Source organism: Lasioglossum baleicum, chromosome 1 (assembly GCF_051020765.1).
Source record: "Lasioglossum baleicum chromosome 1, iyLasBale1, whole genome shotgun sequence".
Lineage (NCBI taxonomy): Eukaryota > Metazoa > Arthropoda > Insecta > Hymenoptera > Halictidae > Lasioglossum > Lasioglossum baleicum.
In genome coordinates this window covers 22,548,787-22,569,904 of record NC_134929.1, presented here as the reverse complement: position 1 = coordinate 22,569,904, position 21,118 = coordinate 22,548,787, and the positions used below count along the sequence as shown (strand labels likewise).

General features: G+C 41.3%; 4 protein-coding genes across 8 annotated transcripts in view; 2 read left to right on the top strand and 2 right to left on the bottom strand.

Moving 5' to 3' along the window:
* The first annotated feature begins 7,224 nt into the window (after positions 1-7,224).
* LOC143213218 (uncharacterized) lies at positions 7,225-10,564 on the top strand. The gene is made up of 3 exons (XM_076432849.1): positions 7,225-9,070; positions 9,176-10,222; positions 10,290-10,564. The coding sequence occupies exons 2-3, from the start codon at positions 10,153-10,155 to the stop codon at positions 10,562-10,564; spliced, it is 345 nt and encodes a 114-aa protein (XP_076288964.1). The 5' UTR covers positions 7,225-9,070; positions 9,176-10,152.
* Idgf4 (Imaginal disc growth factor 4) lies at positions 10,525-14,421 on the top strand. 2 transcript variants are annotated; one of them, XM_076432789.1, is made up of 6 exons: positions 10,525-10,665; positions 11,065-11,200; positions 11,275-11,528; positions 11,732-12,035; positions 12,472-12,634; positions 13,384-14,421. In XM_076432789.1, the coding sequence occupies exons 2-6, from the start codon at positions 11,080-11,082 to the stop codon at positions 13,844-13,846; spliced, it is 1,305 nt and encodes a 434-aa protein (XP_076288904.1). In that variant the 5' UTR covers positions 10,525-10,665; positions 11,065-11,079; the 3' UTR covers positions 13,847-14,421. The 2 variants fall into 2 exon arrangements, with proteins under 2 accessions (XP_076288904.1, XP_076288897.1); XM_076432782.1 differs by having other exon boundaries at positions 13,366-14,421.
* LOC143211251 (uncharacterized) lies at positions 13,892-20,553 on the bottom strand (the record flags this gene model as incomplete). The annotated part of the gene is made up of 1 exon (XM_076428741.1): positions 13,892-20,553. A coding segment is annotated over one exon (798 nt), but the record flags the coding sequence as incomplete, so codon positions are not given.
* Stacl (SH3 and cysteine-rich domain-containing protein) overlaps positions 20,532-21,118 on the bottom strand; it is a 45,676-nt gene continuing 45,089 nt past the window's right edge. For 3 of the 4 annotated variants that reach the window (XM_076432737.1, XM_076432753.1, XM_076432745.1), the window contains one exon: positions 20,532-20,700. In XM_076432737.1, coding sequence (XP_076288852.1) covers positions 20,554-20,700 — 147 coding nt within the window. In that variant the 3' untranslated portion in view covers positions 20,532-20,553. The remainder of the gene's footprint in view (positions 20,701-21,118) is intronic. The other variant, XM_076432760.1, reaches the window with a different exon arrangement.

The following is a 21,118-nucleotide window of genomic DNA, read 5'->3' as shown; positions in this document are numbered from 1 at the left end:
ATCTAGAGAGTTTTTGGCGACGCGAACGAGTGGGGATTCACCCGGCATTCGCGCGTACCTAGTCAAACCACGTGTTCCCCGCGTCGGGCATGCGCGAGGAGGCATATTATACATCAAGAAATATTGTATTCTAACGACTACTAATTAAATACTGTACAATAATTTTAATTGCCGACTGCGACGACGATTTGAATCGTCGTGTGGCACGCGACAGTGTTCGTCGCGACGGCGAGAACGAGAACGACAAAGACGAGAAAGCGGGAGAGACACGGTGTGTAAGAGTGGGAGAGATTGCGAACCAGAGACGAGACGAGTTCTGATTGTACAGTCGAGTAAACCGGAAGCTAGCGGAACCGGACGAGAGAATATGTATTTGTCTTTTAAACGAGAAAAAAAATCGATATGTGTATTTTTGCGGAGAGAGGGAGAAAGAGAGAGAGAAAGAGAGAGCGAGAGAGATACCGGAGAGGCGACAAATATATAGACGAGGGATGGGGGGGAAAAGGACGTTTTCGCGGTGAATTCGTCGACATTTCGCTTTTGCGTTCGACAGTGTCGACGATACGAAGAATTTTAAGAAATTTTTAAAACGATCATTTCGTCTTTTCCGAGAGACACACGGTATTATACATATGTATATCTCTCTTGGGTCTCGTTCGGACGGCCCCGAACCGTTTCGACGATATTCTGTCTTGTGCAATCTTTGCGTTTTCGAATTTGATATTTTCTTTTCTTCCTTTTTGTTTTATTTTGATTCGAGACTCGGAATGCTTACGCGAAAGGAAACAACAAACTCTATTTGGGGGGGGGGCGGCGAGGAAGGGGAAGCGTTGAGAGTATTTATTTTCCTGAAAATCTGAGAGACGTTCAAAGTTTATTCTGCTAACACGATCGTACGGAGGAGAGAATTTATTTTTCTTACACGGTGTACCAAGCCTTTCGATTAAGCAAGAGAGAGGGGCTTATTGGGGGGTGGGAGGGGCGATTGCGAAACGAGGGGAGGGCGACAAAAATTTCAGTAAATTGCTACAGTACCAGCACGTGAAAGCGAGAGTAAGAATCGCGAGCTCTGAAACAGAACGAAATTATTATAGCGATCGGATAGCTTGTGATCTTCGAGACTTCGCCGACTTCCTCTGCCATTTTTGGCTCGTCGCCGTCTTAGATCCGCCGCCATCTTCTCTGTTCACTTTTGTTCTTCGGTACAGTCTCGAATGAAACGGTTTTTATCGATCTATGTAATGATGCTATTGCTTGATTTGATAGTAAATTTATATTTTTTACGTTTGGTATTGTTTGTTTTTGTTTTCCGCAAGTATGCAACCATGTGATAGGAATTCTACAGATAAGGAAACATGGGATTCGTTGTTAAAGATGGATAGATGTGATATGATAATCGTTGTAAATGTGAACTATTAAAAAATTATTCCAGGAAAATCGCTCTGTGTAAGATACATTTCGTTCAACGGTAGGAGTACGATTAAAGAACAAATTCATTTTACAATCAACAATTTTAACAATGTTATTTTAGAATCGTTTATACAGCTTCCGAAAATGGATTTTTAGAAAAGCGTTTAACAATGTTCGAGGTTTGGTTAAAAATTTTAATAAATCTGGCTGTTCTATTTCAGTCCGCTATTATTTTATTTGCTCTTTTATTCTTTTATTTTTTAGTGAAACAATTAGGATGAGAGGTTAGGGACAGATAAGATGGCGGCGGTATCACGTGACGCGCGCGTCAACGACGGGAGGAACTGGTGACCTTGAACGTCGCAATTCTCTGTTAACCAATACAGTTACGTGGAACAGACAAAGAGCGGAGAATGCATGTGTTGCACGTGTGGGAGAGAGAGAGAGAGCGAGAGAGAAATAGACGAAGATGATACAGAAACATAGAGTTCAAACAGAGTATTTATTGTCTGTCCATTTTGTAGATGGACCCCGTCGCAATATTGCAAATAAATATAACAAAAGAAAACAATAGCCCTTTCCAGGAAAATATTCTGCAACATTTGCAAGTTAGTCGAGTCTGATTTATTAATTTGCAATTGAAGTTGATGCGCCAAATTGAAAGGAAAATTAATCGTGGGGAGAAATGGAATATTCTGTTGGAAAACTGCACCGGGACCTGGGAAAATTTGGAAAAATAGAAAATGGCGACGGGGTCTCTCTATAACGTGAACGAACAGTATACATATTGTGTAAATACTATCGCAAGGGACGAAGAAATGAGCCGTGGAGTATACAGAGGGTAACCGAACGACACCTTTGTAAATTAGCTTTGTACATTATACCTCCTGTTCTATTTTCCCGTTTTTATTTACTGCGCATTGTTGCAGGATCGATCGGAAAGAGGATCCACCGACGCCATTTCGGTATACGTAACCTCGATCAAGATCTATTCGTTGGAAAAAAACCATAAACACGCGGGCTGAGCGACTATCTTTTACGTTTCCCAAAACGTGCGTGTTTAAATGTTTTGTAAATTCGACGAGCTATTCACTTGCGCGTTTCGTCGATAAAAAGGAAGATATGTTTCGATGTTTTCTCTTCGGATTTTTTCGTTGATTCTCCGCTTTGCAAAATCGAGATGTTTCTCTGTCGAGGCTCTGTTGTGTATATAAATAAATATATACGTGTATTCATACATATATAAACATATATATTTTTCTGGGATAAAAAAGAATATGAGACTACAAAGACGTATCCGACCTCGTGGACGCAATAAAAAACAAATTCATATAATCGATCATGCAAAGGGCATCAGGGTGTAGTGTAATAGAGAGTGAGAGAGAGAGAACGCGAGAGAGATAGAGAGAAACATTACAAAGAGATGACTATTTTTTTTTTAATGAATCGCGATGGCGGAGCAGGAAATAGGAGAGCTTCCTTCTGTCGAAACATCCGATTGGTCAACAAATTTTATCATTTATTTATCCAGTTGCTCAGCCCTTGTGTCGTTCAAACCGAAAGATCGATGAAGCAAAACCATTTGACAATCTTCAATCTTCAAAATTCAGTTTGAACAATGAAACAAGTTTTGGAAACAGCAACGAATATATTTATCAAGAGGATCGTGGATTTTTTGATCTTTGCTACCCTGTTTAAAGGGTTGGAGAAATTGTATTTTTCCTTTCAGACAGACAATATGTCGTTTCTGGATCTTCTTTCTGGCGAATCGATCCGTGAGAAATGATCGAGGATCAACTCGCTGTGTGTACATAGACCGGATGACCGCTGGTAGCCATATTGTTATTCACGATTACTAGGAAAAACATTCTCTGATTGACTGGTGTCCTTTCTCTTCTTTCCTTTCTCTCGCGAGAGGGGGGGGGAGAGAGAGAGAGCATCTCGCGCGTTCGGAGCAGAAAATATTTCCCTCGGAGCGTTCGTTTTTTGCAAGCTGTTCCGTTGATTATTATTGTATATTGCGCTCGTGATTGTTAACTGTTTCAACGATTAATATTCCGCAACCTGAAGAGCGACGGCCGCCATTATTAATCGTTAACGTCGAAGCTCCCTTTGTGTTATCGCGATATTCAGATATCGTCGCTGAGAGAGAGAGAGACGGAGGGAGATTCTTTTCGTTTAAAAAAAACAAGACCATTTTCCCGGCAGCGTGTACAGAGTCATCATTTTTTATTATTCATTTCTCGGTTCTTGTAAAGTGTCGGGAACGTAGACGTTTCGCCGAATTAACAAGCGATGCTGAAAGAAAGGAAGAAAGGAAGAGCCCTTTGTCTGTTGTATATTACTTTTATTTCCACCTTTTTTACAGGTGAAACAAAAGCGAGATCGGTATCGACCGTGCTATGTATGGATGATATGTTCCAATACTAGAAATAAATCTTTCAACAAATATATCGTATCTTTCTCCAAACACAATTCCTCCATTATTCAAGACGAATCGATACTGAACAACAAAGATTTCTGTCGATTCAGTTTTTCGACTTTACTTATTAATTGGCAAACAAGTATCGGCGAATAATTCTTGCCGGTTTCTTCATTAGATGCCACGGAAACAGCGGCACGAATCATCTGCTCCGGTAAATTTCAAAATAGCGCCATACATTTGCGCCGCGTAGTGACGAAACGCTGAAGCTTGTAGACAATTTGATCGACGAAGAGGTTTGAGCAGTTGCCACGGATGGCGCCACCAGGTTGAAGCTGTTACGGATGTCGATAATATAGATTGCTATATTGTCAAGATGTTGATAATGTTACAAACGAGAATACCTCACCATCATCAGACAAGAAGTATCGATCATGTGAATCTCCAGCTAGTCAAAATTCTTGTTACAAATATTTAGAATATAAATTATGTACATGTACAATACAAACACTTAATGTATGAACTTAAAAAGAATTAATAAAGACCATCTATTCTAAAATCAAATCTGCGTACATATTTATTGAACCACCAATTTATCCCGAACGTCTGACATCTCGTTGAGTTTTGCTACTGAAATTCGTGCCACCTCCTTCCACATCATGTTCTCCTAATACAAAACTCGATTTTCGAAAATTTTCCCCAATTTTCGGCCGTCTGACTTGTCGTTGAGTTGTACTTCTGAATTTCGAATACCTCCTTCGACATCATGTTCTCCTAATACTTTCTTAATTTTCGAGATTTTCTAAATTTTCCGGGCGTCTGACTTGTCGTTGAGTTGTACTACTGAAATTCGTGCCACCTCCTTCGACATCATGTTCTCCTAATACAAAGTTCAATTTTCGAGTTTTTCAAAATTTTCGCCACTTTTCAGACGTCTGACTTGTCGTTGAGTTGTACTACTGAATTTTCGAATACCTCCTTCGACATCATGTTCTCCTAATACAAAGTTCAATTTTCGAGATTTTCGAAAATTTTCCCCAATTTTCGGCCGTCTGACTTGTCGTTGAGTTGTACTACTGAATTTTCGAATACCTCCTTCGACATCATGTTCTCCTAATAAAAAGTTCAATTTTCGAGATTTTCGAAAATTTTCCCCAATTTTCGGCCGTCTGACTTGTCGTTGAGTTGTACTACTGAAATTCGTGCCACCTCCTTCGATATCATGTTCTCCTAATACTTTCTTAATTTTCGAGATTTTCTAAATTTTCCGGGCGTCTGACTTGTCGTTGAGTTGTACTACTGAAATTCGTGCCACCTCCTTCGATATCATGTTCTCCTAATACTTTCTTAATTTTCGAGATTTTCTAAATTTTCCGGGCGTCTGACTTGTCGTTGAGTTGTACTACTGAAATTCGTGCCACCTCCTTCGACATCATGTTCTCCTAATACAAAGTTCAATTTTCGAGATTTTCGAAAATTTTCCCCAATTTTCGGCCGTCTGACTTGTCGTTGAGTTGTACTACTTAAATTCGTGCCACCTCCTTCGATATCATGTTCTCCTAATACTTTCTTAATTTTCGAGATTTTCTAAATTTTCCGGGCGTCTGACTTGTCGTTGAGTTGTACTACTGAAATTCGTGCCACCTCCTTCGACATCATGTTCTCCTAATACAAAGTTCAATTTTCGAGTTTTTCAAAATTTTCGCCACTTTTCAGACGTCTGACTTGTCGTTGAGTTGTACTACTGAATTTTCGAATACCTCCTTCGACATCATGTTCTCCTAATACAAAGTTCAATTTTCGAGATTTTCGAAAATTTTCCCCAATTTTCGGCCGTCTGACTTGTCGTTGAGTTGTACTACTGAATTTCGAATACCTCCTTCGACATCATGTTCTCCTAATACAAAGTTTGATTTTTCGAAAAATTTTTCGATAACCTCGAAAATCGACTTTTGTATTAGGAGAACATGATGTCGAAGGAGGTGGCACGAATTTCAGTAGTACAACTCAACGACAAGTCAGACGCCCGGAAAATTTAGAAAATCTCGAAAATTAAGAAAGTATTAGGAGAACATGATGTCGAAGGAGGTGGCACGAATTTCAGTAGTACAACTCAACGACAAGTCAGACCGCCGAAAATTGTGGAAAATTTTAAAGAATCTTGAAAATTTTCGTTTTCCACTAGGAACTAATATGCGACTTAATTCTACCATCGGATTAATCATATACAGGGTGAAGAAAAAAAACACTATAATTGTTGTAACAAATATTCTTTATTTTTCAATTAAAAATTACAATACTAAAGGTGTATCGTGGTGAGATAAGAAGAAACATTGGGACTACGGGAGCGGTAAGATTCTTCTCTGCTAGATGGTGTCACAATTATATTTGGGAAAGCACTGCTCTGTCGGTAAAATCGTCTACTAATCACGCTAGTTCGAATTCTTCGAGAGCAAACGATTCTTGTCGCTGTTTCCACTGCATCTTATGGAGGAAGTAGTATGAATCATCTCCCCTTGAGATTTCACTAGAAGAAAAATCATAATTTTCATTAGAATAATAATTACAATATATTTTCTAACTGAATAGAACTCTAACTATGAATATTATAAATCTAACTTTTCAAAAGCGTAATGTACAAACCGCGTATGATCTACACACTATCTAATTGTATTAATCAATTTTATAAATCAACAATTCGTACAAATTGGACTTGTTACGATTGTCACGTCCGGTGGTTCAACCATCGATAATAATTAATCATAATCATGTATAATATATTATAATATTTCTGAATTTCTTTTTATACTTTTACTTACTCTAATAATGTTATATGTAAAATTAAAGATTAAGTATAAATTGCGAATAAATATGAATATGAAGAATATGAAGATGGATAAGAATAAGATAATGAATAAGAGATTGATGATTAATAAGCTGGTGACTAAGTACCTGGCAGGATGTGTAGGTGATCGAGCCAAGAGAACGATAAAAGGGAATCAAAGACTCTCCATCCGGTCAAGAGGTATTGGTTAATATGAACCAATATAAATGGTTGAACCACCGGACGTGACACGATTAAAAACTCGGAAGCAAAGTGGAGAATCAGTCTCTAAATTCGAAAGCAACATATCTACATCGGACGAGAGCAATTTATTCTAAATATCCAATGCAAAGCGATGTGAAGCAAACATGATATTGCAACAGTTGCATTGAACAATATTATGTAAACAATTACTTATATAAATGCAGTTGAGCACACGGACGAAGGAGAATGATTAGTAATCGCCGTTGCTGACGATCAGTCGTCAATCGTTATCAATCGCTTCTGTCCAAGGGCTCCAACTGCTCGAAGGATCATATCTCCCCTGATGAACGTTAACAGTGTTAACATGCGCGTTATCTTCAATGTTGCCGACAGCCATTCAGCCGATTAGAAGCGCAACGAATCGTTTCCTAGAACCATCGTCCTGTATCATATTCTCAGCTTGCGTAACGTGTACGCGTTAGAGTGAGTCATTCGCAAATAAAATGAGAGTATATGTATATGTTCCAGGCGGTTCGATGATATCGTGTATGCGGAGCTGTCCGCTTTGCATAATCGGCGAGCGATTCAAAACAGTCGACTTTTTTATAGAGACCTCCAATCGTTCTCGATCTGTTACACAGTCGCTTCTTAATGTTCGATACCGTTTCTATCGGCTTTGGCAGCGAACGTCGTTAAAAATCAGCTGTACTCTATTAGTCAGCGCTGAACCTACCTACCGAGCTTGAAACGTAGCCGGTGCATGTCGCCTCGTGAAAATAACAAGATTCGATTTATTTGAACATTGCGCGGTTCATATTGTACAATAATATATGCGATATCAAGTATATTCATCTAATCATTAGACTGCGGATCTTTACGCATTTATGGCTTCTGAAAATTTTCGGAAAAGAAATACTAAAACCGACAGATGTTTATTTACTTCAGATCTGCAAAGGCTACTCTACCAGTGGAAATAAAATTCGTTTACATACATCGAAAATCGCGTAAACATCCGCAGTCTACGAATCATTTATTATGAAAGCCTTTTTATAACTTCAATAATTGTGAAATAAAGATATAAATGTGGACCATTTTCAAGAGAAATTTTGCGTCTGTAAAATACTGTTAGCTACAGTAATTGTTCAACAAAACCGGGTAACACCAATAAAACTTTGACGTACTTGCTAATTGTGAACGAATTATATAAATTCAATGATGGAATTATGTGTGTGTGAGAGAACTAATTTTCTAACCGACTAATTTTCTCAAAAGTTCCATCATTGAATTTATATAATTCGTTTACACTTAGCAGGTATGTTTATGTTTTATTGGTATTACCCGGTTTTGTTGAACAATTACTATAGCTTACAGTATTTTACAGACGCAAAATTTCTCTTGAAAAATGGTCCACATTTCGATCGAAACGTCGAGAACAATTTAAATTGCAAAATTGCTTAGTGAGTAACATTCGATCGAACCTGTGGCGCCGAAATCATTAAATTGTTTATTTGCACCATCTACGATCGACATAAAGGAAAATTTAACTAAGAACTATTGTTTCAGAGTGTTTTCATCTCATTAAAGTTTGTTTACGTCCAACACACACAATCAGTTAGAAAACGAGAAATGAATCGGTCATTTTGCATCGACAGAGCTATTCTAGTGAGGACAAGAACGTTTTCCATGTTTCTTAACCGCACGATTTACATGCGAATGGTTCCTCGAATGTTAAAGTGGATTTACAAGGAATTCGCTGTTTCCTGTAAAAAGAGAGAGAGAGAGAGAGAGAGATTTGTTCTTATGGTGCACTCTGGCCACGTCTTCTGCATAACAGCCGAAGGTGGGCAAATGTGGAAACGTCTCGTGCAAACTCCTGAAGGCTGTTTTCGCACGTGAATTAGCAAGTACGTGAGCGGACTCGTGACAAGGTAATTGAAAGCGATTGTGCGATATGTTTCGAGATGAGATCATGTCTGCCTATATAGGTCATATTCAACGAGTATGAAGGAAGTCAAATTGCCGTGGCCAGCGCACGTTCAAAACACACCTTGGGATACATTGATTGTATTCAATCGTTTTACTTGGAATTTCTACAGGAATAACATTCCAGTTATCTGTTGGCTAGAATAAATCACTGCTGGAAGGCAGGACTGAATTTCGAAAAAAACTCATCTGCCTAATCTCGCTATATTTGTCGAGATCCTCGGGAGGTAGCTTGTTAATCATTTTTTAATAGCAAACTTTCAATTGGGTTGTAGTCGAAACTATTTTTTTTTTTTTTGATAAATTAATCAATGTTATTCTTGTCTGTCCAGTGTCTATTCTATATAAATGCAGTGTTTGTCAGTTCGCGAGCATCGTGAATCACGATAACGTGACACGACAGAGTATGTATAGGAAAATTGTCAATAATGCAGAGGAAGAAGATGGCGGTAGAAGTTGCTGGAAAATTGTCTTGACGTCTGAAGACGATTGAATGATCATTATTTTTCCTGTTCAGTTTTCCTTGCTTTACTTGTTACGTGTAAAAATATTATTCGGAATAAATAAATGAATGGATCGACGCTAAAAATGAATTGAACATGGAAGCAATACATTCTCATGAAATTGATAATAAATTATTATGTTTTGTCCTCACATATTAGACATTAAAATTGATCAAAATGGTGTAATTATGTAAAATAGTAAAATTGTGTAGTGGTGAAATTATATAAAATTGTCTTGACGTCTGAAAATGATTGAATGATCAATATTTTTCCTGTTCAGTTTTCCTTGCTTTGCTTGTATGTATAAAAGCATTATTCGAAATAAATAAATGAATGGGTGCGACGCTAAAAATGAATTAAATTTCGTGGAAGCAATACATTGTCATGAAATTGATAATAAATTATTATGTTTTGTGCTTAGACATAAAAATTGATAAAAAATGGTGTAGTTATGTAAAATAGTAAAATCGTGTAGCGGTGAAATGATATAAAATCGTTTTTTTCGCGTAGATATTCGAGGAGAAGATTTATTGGCAAATTCCGAAAGTTTGCATGTAGGCGTTCTGCTGAATAATTACACAAGATGAAGGAGGTTTCAGCAGAACAGTGGACGTTGTGACGAAGTTCCACGTAACCGCGATAACCCGAGTGAAAGGTTGCGTCCTGGCTTCGTCAAATTAACGCAGAGTTATTGGCATTCCGATAGTTAAGCGGAATATAACGTTAGATAGTACACGCTCAATGTAAACAAGCTCGGATAGAAACTGCGTTCTCGGGTTCTTCGCCTTCCAATTTCTATATCTACAATGTCACCAATCGGAACAACAATAAACGAAAAACTGTACAAACATAGTCCTCCACGTATTGCTCTCCGCTGTATGTACAGCTGTCTCACTAAACTTCTGTATAGACTGACTTCTTCAAATGTATTATTTCCTAGCAGACTATAACATAATTAAACGCCATGATCGACGAGCCGAAGTTGGCCTAACGCTGGCAGGAAAAGAGATAGATCCTCATCGAGTCGATAAGAGATCCAAGGTTCCAAACAACGCCTTGATCGTCGATCATGCAGCGCCGAGTGATTTTTCAATCGGACGTTCCGAGAAACTTTTCGGACCCCTGGCCTTCGGTTCTCGTTCTCGGACCTCGGTATCAACAGGATCCAACACTTGCAGCGAGATAAACTGTCTCGGAAAGATCGTGGCGATGACGTAAGATCCACATGCCTCCCACCACCTCGCCAGAGATCAGGCCAAGGTATCAAAGTCTCTGTCGAAGAAATTGTTCCAGACAGTCTGCTTCTTCCTTTCTGAAAGGTAAGACCTCGCTGCTTTTACGTTCTAACGCGCTCGTTTCACCGCTGTAGTACACCAGAGCCTGTCACAGTATACAATTATCAGACGTTTAACATTAACTGTATAACAAAATAAGATATAAGCTTGGGAATCCCTCTAAAACTAATTTTAAAATTATATAATTACACAAATTCCTCTAAATTAAGCTGTAGATCACACGTTACGCAAAAAGTAAACGTAGCTACAGTCTTTTTCAATATTTTAATACCAGACAAAAGATCCCGTAGAATTTTTCACATTTCATTAGTCGTCCTGGAGTAAATAACACTGATTTCTTTGATTTCAACTTATCAACTTCCTTTAATAAATCGATATAGAAGTGAAGTGAACATTGAACTGCAATACCGTGCTCTCTTCCAGGACCAGCCTGTAACAATGAAGGTGTTAATTCTTGCCGCGATCGCGGCGTTCTGCATCCAATCGGTGCTCAGCGTCGATACTCACGAACACAACAAGGTGGTGTGCTTCTGGAACAGCACGGCGTTCGAAAGACAAGGTAAACTTCCTCGAACCTCAGCGTTGTTGTACCTCTCGAAAAACATGTTTACATAATTCTTTAAATTATTTCAGGGCCAGGAAAGTACCAGCTGGACGACGTTCGATCAGCGCTCTCCCTCTGCACCCACCTGATCTACGGATTCGCAGGGATCACATCTGACAAGTTCGAAGTTGTTTCCTTGAACCCGAACCTTGACACCGGTGCTGGGTACGCCTACTACAGGCTTGTTCCCCAGCTGAAGAAAGCCTTCCCAGACCTGAAGGTTTACCTGAGCATTGGCGGCAACGCTGACCCTCTGGAGGAGACTCACGAGTATCTCGTCGCTGTAAGTACTTCTAGTCAAATATTCTTCCATATATTATCGTGACTAGACTGCGGATTTTTATGTAAAATAATTCTTCTAATGTTTTAAATGTACAACTACCATAAATGCATCATATCCGCTGTCTAGTGATATATAATATACATTGCAACACAATTAGTATGTCTGTTTTGTATTTGACCTACTCTGCTAATTTTTTTTCGCAGACAGAGACATCCGAGGCGAGGTCCAAGTTCATCAACTCCGTGATCAGACTGCTCGCGGACTACGAGTTCGATGGCATTGATCTGGCCTGGCAGTTCCCACCGGTCAAAGTAAAGAAGCAACGCAGCACCCTTGGTTCCTTCTGGCACGGAGTGAAGAAGACGTTTGGATACGGAAAGTTCAAGGACGAAAAGGAACAGGAGCACCGCGATGGTTTTACGATCCTGGTCCGTGACCTGAAGGCTCAGCTCAGACCAAAGTTCAAGGCTCTGACCATCTCCGTTTTGCCCCATGTCAACAGCAGTGGTTAGTATTAATCCCGCAACTGTGAACTGTGAACACTTCGCGCAGAGTCACAGTTATAGAAGGGGCGTCGCATTCTTTTTAAAATTCCTTATTCTTGGTTTTCCGTCGTTGCAATCCTTCCCTGTGAGATTTGAAACGTGCCGGGGAGCACAGGTGCTTCGATCAGCACTTTAAACGCTGCGAATCAGTGTGCGCGCGTGCAAACTGGCTTCCAATCAATGTCACGTTCACCAAACACGGAACCGGACACCGAGATCACCGGGATCGCCGGGACGCGTGGTTCCGCTGGAAAATGAATTGTAAACAATCCGCGCGGATGGTTTTCTTTCGCGTTTATTTAAACACAAGTGTGCACACACAGCTGACAGGAATTCAGAGATCAAGGGAAAAATTAAATTGCAATTGGGTCGACCGTGTTTGTAATTGATCTTTTCAGTTTACTACGACGCCAGACTGTTGGCGCCGAATATCGACGCCGTCCACCTGTTCACTTTCGACCAGAAGACACCTGAGCGCAACCCCCAGGAAGGTGATTACCCTGCGCCCATCTATGAGAGCTACGGACGTGTTGCTCAGGACAATGTCGACGCCGCAGCCAGGTGAGAACAATTTCTAAAATCATTTAACGTTACTTGAACCAAGTCCACTGATCAGTTACCGATCCACTCCTGCGTTTCGAAAAGAAATTAGCCGCCACGGCTAAACAAATCGATCACATTCTGCAGGCACCATCGTCGATTTTGCTCTAAATGAAATATGTTGTAGTAAATATGCTTAGAAATGGCAGGCCTTCAGAGTTTTCAATTTTTGCCCATTTTGGCGAAAACGGGCCACGCTTACGAATTTTTATCTCGGGAACTGTTTGTCCGATTGAGCTACATTTTCCTCTGTTTTATTCGGAAAGGGTTGGGCTATTACAAAATAATTTTTTCAACCTCGAAAATCAACTTTGTAACGTCGAAAAATTCAAACGAATTCTTTTTTGAGGTTGACAAAAATTATTTTGCAATAGCCCAATCCATTTCCGAATGAAACAGAGAAAAATGTAGCTCAATCGGACAAACAGAACCCGAGATAAAAATTCGTAAGCGAGGCCTGTTTTCGCCAAAATTGGCAAAAATTGAGAACTGTGAAGGCCTGCCATTTCTAAGGATATTTACTACAACATATTTCATTTAGAACAAAATCGACGATGGTGCCTGCAGAAAGTGATCGACTTGGCATGGAATGACCCTTAGGTTATAACTTGATATGCACTTCGAAACGTTTCGTGGAGTCGAAGCTCCGGAAAAGTAACAGTCCCAGTTACAAGCCAAAAATATCCGTAAAGTATTAATTCTACTTCAAGGTACTGGCTCGACAACGGCACGCCAGGCACGAAGATCGTCGTGGGAATCCCCACGTTCGCCAGAACGTGGAAGCTGACGTCCGACAGCCAGGTATCAGGCGTGCCACCCATCGTTACCGACGGACCGGGAGCTGAAGGGCCGCACACAGGCATCGCAGGAGTTCTATCCTACGCTGAAGTGTGCACCAGGTTAACCGAGAGTGCTGTGGGTCGTCTAAGATACGTGAACGACCCGTCTAAGAAGTATGGCAGCTACGCCTTCCAGGCTTACGACGCGGACACCGGCGCGGATGGAATCTGGGTTGGCTACGAGAACCCTGACACAGCTGGAAACAAAGCTGCCTACGCCAAGGCGAAGGGTCTCGGCGGCGTTGCTATCTACGACCTGTCGTTGGACGACTTCAGGGGCATCTGCACTGGCGACAAGTACCCCATCATCAGGGGTGCCAAGTACAAGCTGTAAATGATCAGTAGACAGCGGACTTTATGACGAGAGTTATGACTAGACTGCGGATTTTATGCATTTATGACAAGAATGAGTACGTACAATTTAAAGCAGTGGACATATTTAAAAAATTTAAGAACATCAACGTATTAGTTTTAGTTCGATAAAATAATTAAAACAAGAAAGAAATTTTTATGTAACCTCTGTGTCTTGGAATCGACGTAGACATTTTTTATTTTGCATAAAGATCCGCAGTCTAGTTATGACAATCAGTAGGTGTCATTCCAAACAGTAGAAACATTAGAAGAATTTAATGCCACTGTTGTATTACTTTCAACCTGTCGGAACACGGTAGGAAAGAGAAATGTTGATTTCGCATAAAGATCCGCTGTCTAATTACCAGAGACTGAGGATGAATGCCGAGAATAGTCGAAAGGGAATCTCCTGCACGTTTTACTTACTCCTGGACAGCTCTCTTCAGGGTCTCTAGCTGTGTTTATACCTCCTACTTTTTTGTATTCACAGGAAGAGTAAATGAAATGTGATGTATCGACGATATGTATACGCGTGAATAAAAGTCCTACTTTTTCAAATTCTGTTCTGCTTGTTCGTTCGGGAGGGACTTCCAGGGGAGACTGGTTGAAGTAAAGGGAGCCTAGCCTGTATGTATAGATATAATATATTTTCGTGCAGTCTATGAATTTGGTTAAACACATTTGCTCGGGTGTGTACGAAAGGTTTCCTTGTAAATCGACTAAACTTTGGTAAATATATCAAACGTTAGGAGTTATGGCACACGAGACATAGCTAATCCGCAGCCACTCTTATTACATAGAAATGAAACGCTTCTGAAATCTGTTTGTGTACAATCAGTCCTGTCTGCCACGCTCTCTGCCTCCCCATTCAAAGTATCCCATCGACGAAGGTGCTTCACAATCGAACTCACAATGGTTTGTCAACAAACAACAACAACAACAATTCACCGAACACTCGTGCGCGTCGGTTCGGTGAACTATATAGCATTCGTTCATTATTTTCTTTTTGTTTACCTCTGTCGCTTCTTTCGAGACTGCTGATTTATGCGCGAGAGTAACATTCGTTACGAACAACTGATAACGGGAGAGACATATAACCGAAAGTATGATCCAACATAACAATCTTTTTTTGTACTAAAAGAAAAGTATAACGTACCGTGGTACTTCCACACGTTTTCTTGTACAGTTGTAGGGTAGCGCGTACGGTATCAGAGCAAAACAGCAGACCACGAAAGAGTCGTAACAACAAACACGAACACATCCCCGCTGCGTAATCATAATACTTAGAAAATACTGGGCATGGTAGTCGGAATAGCTTACACACTATGGTACAGTTAATAATTCGATATACTGTTTAACAGGGGTGGGGTGGGGTGGGGGGGTAGGGCACTCATTACATTACGGTATTTAATATAATGAAATATAATATGTGTAGCGTTACAACGTACAATAACACAATCGTTATCCCTGATACTTAATCCTAATGCTACGCTGACACACTCGGTCCTCGGCCAAATTGTTCGTGCAAACTCGTTCACAAGTCTGGGGAGAGTCGAAAACTACGAGCTATCGACAGGAAAAGTTAGATTTCCCGCGCGGTATTTTACAGACGGACATGAACTTCTTGTAGCGACATGGACGAACCGATTATTACAGGTAAAAAGAGAGCGGTTCGAATCGGGAGAAATACGTAGAAAAAGCGAATCGAGCACCAAGCACCTCGTTGGCTCGAAGAGTAACGCTCTTGGTACGAGTAGGATATCTCCTGAAATGTCGGAGTCATAATAAAAAATAATCTCCCACGTTCGGAGTATCCAGACGATACTCGGGCTTCCCCAGATTCCCTGAAAATTAGGGTAATAAACTCCTCCAATTTCCTGAAATACGTGGTTGGGCAATCCCGAGCTCTCCGGATGTATCCAACATTCTAAGACATCCCAGTGATTCTCCACATTTCTCGGAGTCCCAGGCTATCCAGAGAATTCAGGAAAATGGAAAAATTGTAAATATCACTGTCCAACAAATTGCAACTTTTTTTATGTTTCCACTATACTGTTGGGTGGATCTTATAGTTTTTCGCGCTGATTCCGAATCTGCTCTTAATTTTTCCCCTACACGCACAGTTTTTGAGAAACATGACTTTGAAGAAAAAACGTATTGTTCAACTTTAAACAAATATTGTGATGTTGTTATATAAGATATTGAATTGTTCTTTACAGCAAAAGATTCTACAGACTTTCCCGAATACAGTGATATCTAATATCAATACATTATGATTGTTTAAACATGTTTAAACAAGCATTAAATACGGAGAGACATCACTTTTGCACCACTTTTCGAGGATATTTTTCAATTTTTGTTTCACAAAATAAGGGTCCAGCGGGAAATAGAACTATACCACGCGATAGAGCAGACTTTTATCTTGAGAAACCACCCTTTCAAGTTTGGAACGTCGACGTTCTTTTCGAACCAGACAGCAAAATATCTTCGCCCGACATTCTAATAATCATGAGCGCCACTGACGGTAACTCGTGTCGGGCGATGATATTTTGCTTTCTGGTTCGAAAAAAACGTCGACGTTCCAAACTTGAAAGGGTGGTTTTCTAAGATAAAAGTCTGCTCTATCGCGTGGTACAGTTCGATTTTCCGCTGGACCCTTATTTTTCGAGATAAATTTAAAAAATCCTCAAAAATTGGCGCAAAACTGGTGTCCCTCCGTCTTTAGTGATTGTTTAAATATGTTTAAACAATCATAATGTATTAATATTAGATATCACTGTATTCGGGAGAGTCTACAGCATCTTTTGCTGTAAAGAACAATTCAATATCTTTTATAATAACACCACAATATTTGTTTAAAGTTGAAAAATATGTTTTTCTTTCAAAGTCATGTTTCTCAAAAACTGTGCGGCTAGGAAAAAAATTGAGGACAGATTAGGAATCGGCGCAAAAAAAACCACCGAACAGTAATTGTGGAGCAAATTTGGTGTTGGACAGCGTATTCGGAAATCCAGCGGGACCGAAGCTTGAGGAAACGAGCAATTATGTACAAGGGACGTGTACCGTGTATCGAAAGGAAATAGGTGGTACAGTGGAAGAAAAGAACGAATGTGTTGACAGGGTAACGTTGAATGCCTGCATTTCCCACACCGGTTCCACGTACTAGAAGTGGGGAACACTTCCGAAGAAATAGGCTCGTTGAAATTGCGTTGTGTATCCTGAGTTTCGCGAACGAGTTCGACTGGAGAATGGGGGGATCTATCTCGAGGACAATCAAAGGATTCTAAACAGGAACACGACACACTCGACGAGATTACGGTTATTGAAAGCATGTTATCAGGCGCGTCTGACGGGAGCTCGTCGTTCTGCGAGCGTACCCCGGAGCCGGATAGTGAAAAAATAAGTACGGAGTTATATATAATATATATATATGTATCTCTGCTTGTGACTTTCATTCTATGAGTGAGAATATACTGTGTGGGGGAACGGCTCCCTTGAGAAACCTACGCTCATCTTTATAGTGGGCCCTTTTAGGAAGAAACGTGTCTGGTTGCTGTTTTCTATTTGTCGATTTTGATCCACAACGGTCCAACGAAAGGATTTGCTATCCCAGAAAAATATCGTCTAGCCGCTCTAGCGTGTGATCAATTTTCTGGGAGGTGGAGGGACACTGGAATGAAAACCTTCACACACACACAACGTCGACTATACCATATACTTCTGAGGTTCAACGATGCAGGTCTGCAGATTAGGCTCTTGAGGACACACGCATATATAGCTCCGCGAAAAGAACAGGGAACCGGGAAAAGGTTCCCCTGCCAGTTTTCCAGACAGCCGTCTCTATGTTTTCGCCGTTCGAGTATCGACAAACATGTCCTCGAGAACGGTCTGCACTCGTAAATGCACATCAAGTTAAATGCAAATCGCGCGATTGGTCAACTTTGAGATAAAATATGGCATCATTAAATATAGTGGCGGCTGACGATCGAATCGCTGCGAGCGGACAGATCTCAGTTCCCTTTTTTCCTCTCTTGAGAGGTAAAGGCGACGCGTAAAAATCATTTCGGTGCGACGGTTTTGGGCGAGTGTCGATGAAACGTGCGAATGTAAATCAGAGGATCTTGTCGATGCTCGTGGCGATTGAATTTTCAGTCGTCGATAACATTTTCTCAGTATAATAATTTCCTCTGAAACGTTTTCTTTCTTTCTTTTCTTTTTTTTATAAATCTAGTCACTTCGCAACTTCGTTTATAATTTTGTACAACGAAACTTTCTCTGCGATAGAAATTTCTCGTTTAGCTTCTCCGAACAGGCAACGCAGACGAAGAGATGTTTCCGGTTTGGAAAATTAAATGCGAATTCGTGCGGGTCTCGATAGTTGAAAGTTCACCATTCGGGGACGGAATTAGTTGTAAAAATGTAAGCGTGTAAACGTTAGAATCCTTGGTTGCATTTCCTTTAATTCGGTTCGGCAATTATAATGTGTTCAAACGAGAACGAGAAAACGGAACACCGATGCTTCTCGAAGTGTGTTTTGTGAATCGGTATTCTCACTGTAAGAAAGATCGAAAGAATATACTAGCAGTGTTCCGAATGCTGGAAACGAAATTCGAGAACGTTCAGCTGAGGTGAGGGATGAAATTTGGAAGATTCTGAGTGAAACGGGGCCTCTATTGGTTCTAAACGTCTCGCACTGCGTGCAAGAGATCGAATCCCTTCGAAATCTTTGTATCAAATGGTTCGTCGTTGATCGGGCTCCGATCAAGCTCGCGTTATGTTTCGATTTCTTATTTGATCCTTAAGTTCTCTTAATTATATTAGTAACGATCGTTAACCGCTTACGAGCCGTGTAACAAAAAGTCTGAAAAAGAAAGAAGAGAAACGAAACTGAAACTTACTGATTAACAGAAAACAACAGTACAACAACGATCATCGCGAAACAATATCGAACGATTCGAAAACGCACACGTGTAAACGATTGGCTGCGTGCCGGCGCAAACAAGAAACTGACAACCATCGAACGAAGCCCCCGTTTCTCTGCGGAGCTTGAACATCAATTCTTTTTTTCGTACATCGAGATAAATACTCCGATTATTTGCGAGTCCGTTTAACAACGCTCTCCCTGTATTTTCCTTTTCTTCTTTTTCCGCCCAGCATGTTATCGTAAATACTCTCCAGCCTCTCTTTAGCTTAAAAACGATACAAACACCTATCCCTCTGTCAGCAGAGGCGAATTCCTCGAAACTCAACAAGCGACAGCGACTCGAGTCACATTGAACGAAGAACTTCCTTACCGTTTAGTCAAACACGCCTCCCACAAAATGGGACGCGTGTTCTTGTAGTCTCCTTCGACCAGGATACTGTCATTCGAGTTACTCGATTAGGTCTCCAAACAGATGCTCGAGCGAGGGCTTTGAATTAGCTCTGAGCGATTCGCGCAGATTTGCTCGCACTTTCTCTGCCGCGAGTGTTCAAATCATTCAAATAATCATTTCTCGAAGAGTAGATAAAAGGATTTTGCGGAGAAGAAAGCGCAAGCATCTGACCTGTGTCAGTTCAGCTGACAAACTCGTGTCCCGTTAACAAATTCCTGAACCCTTCGACACTCCATTCGCGTGAAATGTTCCTAAGTATAAAAAGAGAACACAGGTTGCGCAATATTCTCTTCGAGTCTGACTCGGTCGTACAGCCTCGGGTCATCTTGGCTCGCTGCGAACGCCATTCGACGATGTTGGCGAAGCATCGAGTACAATTCGGTTCAACGAATGGTGGAATTTAAAATAGCGAATAGCATTCGAAGCGAGCAAAGATCGACCATCGCCAGACCCAATCGTGAGCCCTGGCTCGGCGGAGCACCGGTCTGCGACTCCCAGCGACCAGCTAGCATAGTCTTTACATGACGGAACACCGTGAAACGTTGTACCTATTATCTTGGTCCACATTGTTAACGCTGAGTACACGCAGCAGCCTCTCGGTGTCCTTGCAAACGTGTCTGCTCTGTTGCTGCTGCTTCATCAGCCTCATCGACTTCTTCCTTCTCCTCTTCTTGGTCTGCGGCAGGGTCAGCTCGAACATCTGGACGAGCCTGAGCCTGATAGGCAAGCTGGTCTCTTCTTGTTCGTCGTCCTCGTACGTCGACTCGTTCATCTCCCTCTTCTGAAGACTCTGGAACGCGTAGTTCATCGGCATCAGCTTCTTCGGCTGAGAGAACGAGTCGTGGACGCGTACTGGACGAGCCAGAGAGGACCTTTTCTTCACGGGGGTCAACAACAGCGGTTGATTCTTCAGGGATTTCGATTGGCTCGAGATCTTCGAATTCTTCGGCAACCTGGTATCGTTCAGGCGTGATAGGATCTTGGTGTTCTCCTTGATCGTCGAACAACTGTTCAGGCTAGTTGCTCGGTAGTTGTTGGTCCCATTTTTCGGGACCAGGCTGTTGCTGCTAGGCTTCGCGGTTTTCTGCGATTGCTTCACGTTGTTGTTGTTTGTGCTGTTCGTGTTGTTGTTGTTGATGGCGATGTTGTTGCTAGCGACGACGTTGCTAGTCGCGTGATGACACTGCTCTGCACACTGCAGACAGTCGTAGTACTTCTCGGCCACGTTTCGACGCGCTGAAGCGGAGAATCGGTCGCGTAGGTATGCACGACTCTGACGCTCGCCCGCAGGGTGGCCACCCTGCCGAGGCTGTTGTCACACCTCTTGCAGGTACTTCAAAGGGCAAAGGGTCTCCCTGTAAAGGACCTCGCCCTCCTTGCCCGTGTGATCAGCCGAACGGACGTCCGCTGCGCAACGCACCATTGCCACGCCGTCCACCTCCTCGCCTACCTGGATCACTATCTGCAATGGCAATCGCAAATTATTAATCGAATTAGTAGGTACCATTTTGATTTCATAGTGCATATAGGTTCTTTGATAACAAAAAATCGTCTGCTTGACTTTATGGGCGGGAGTGTATGTCAGAAAACCATTAGCTTAGGAGAGGAACCGTGCGGTCTCGGCGTAAGCTGATTGGTGAAAGCAAGAAGTACAAGATGGTGCGTTTCGAGTAGTAACAGAGGAACCGAGTGCTCGCAACAGCTAGGCCTAGCCTGAGCCCTCAATGAATAGGAAACGTGGGACGGATTAGGGCATCGAACTGATGAGCTGGTTCTACGAGAGGATGCAGGTAAGACTACCGGAGTTGATTTCTCAAAGAACAAAGAGAATCGTAACAAAGAAAGTCCTAAATTAAGGTGAGAGGGAGAGAGACTCGAAG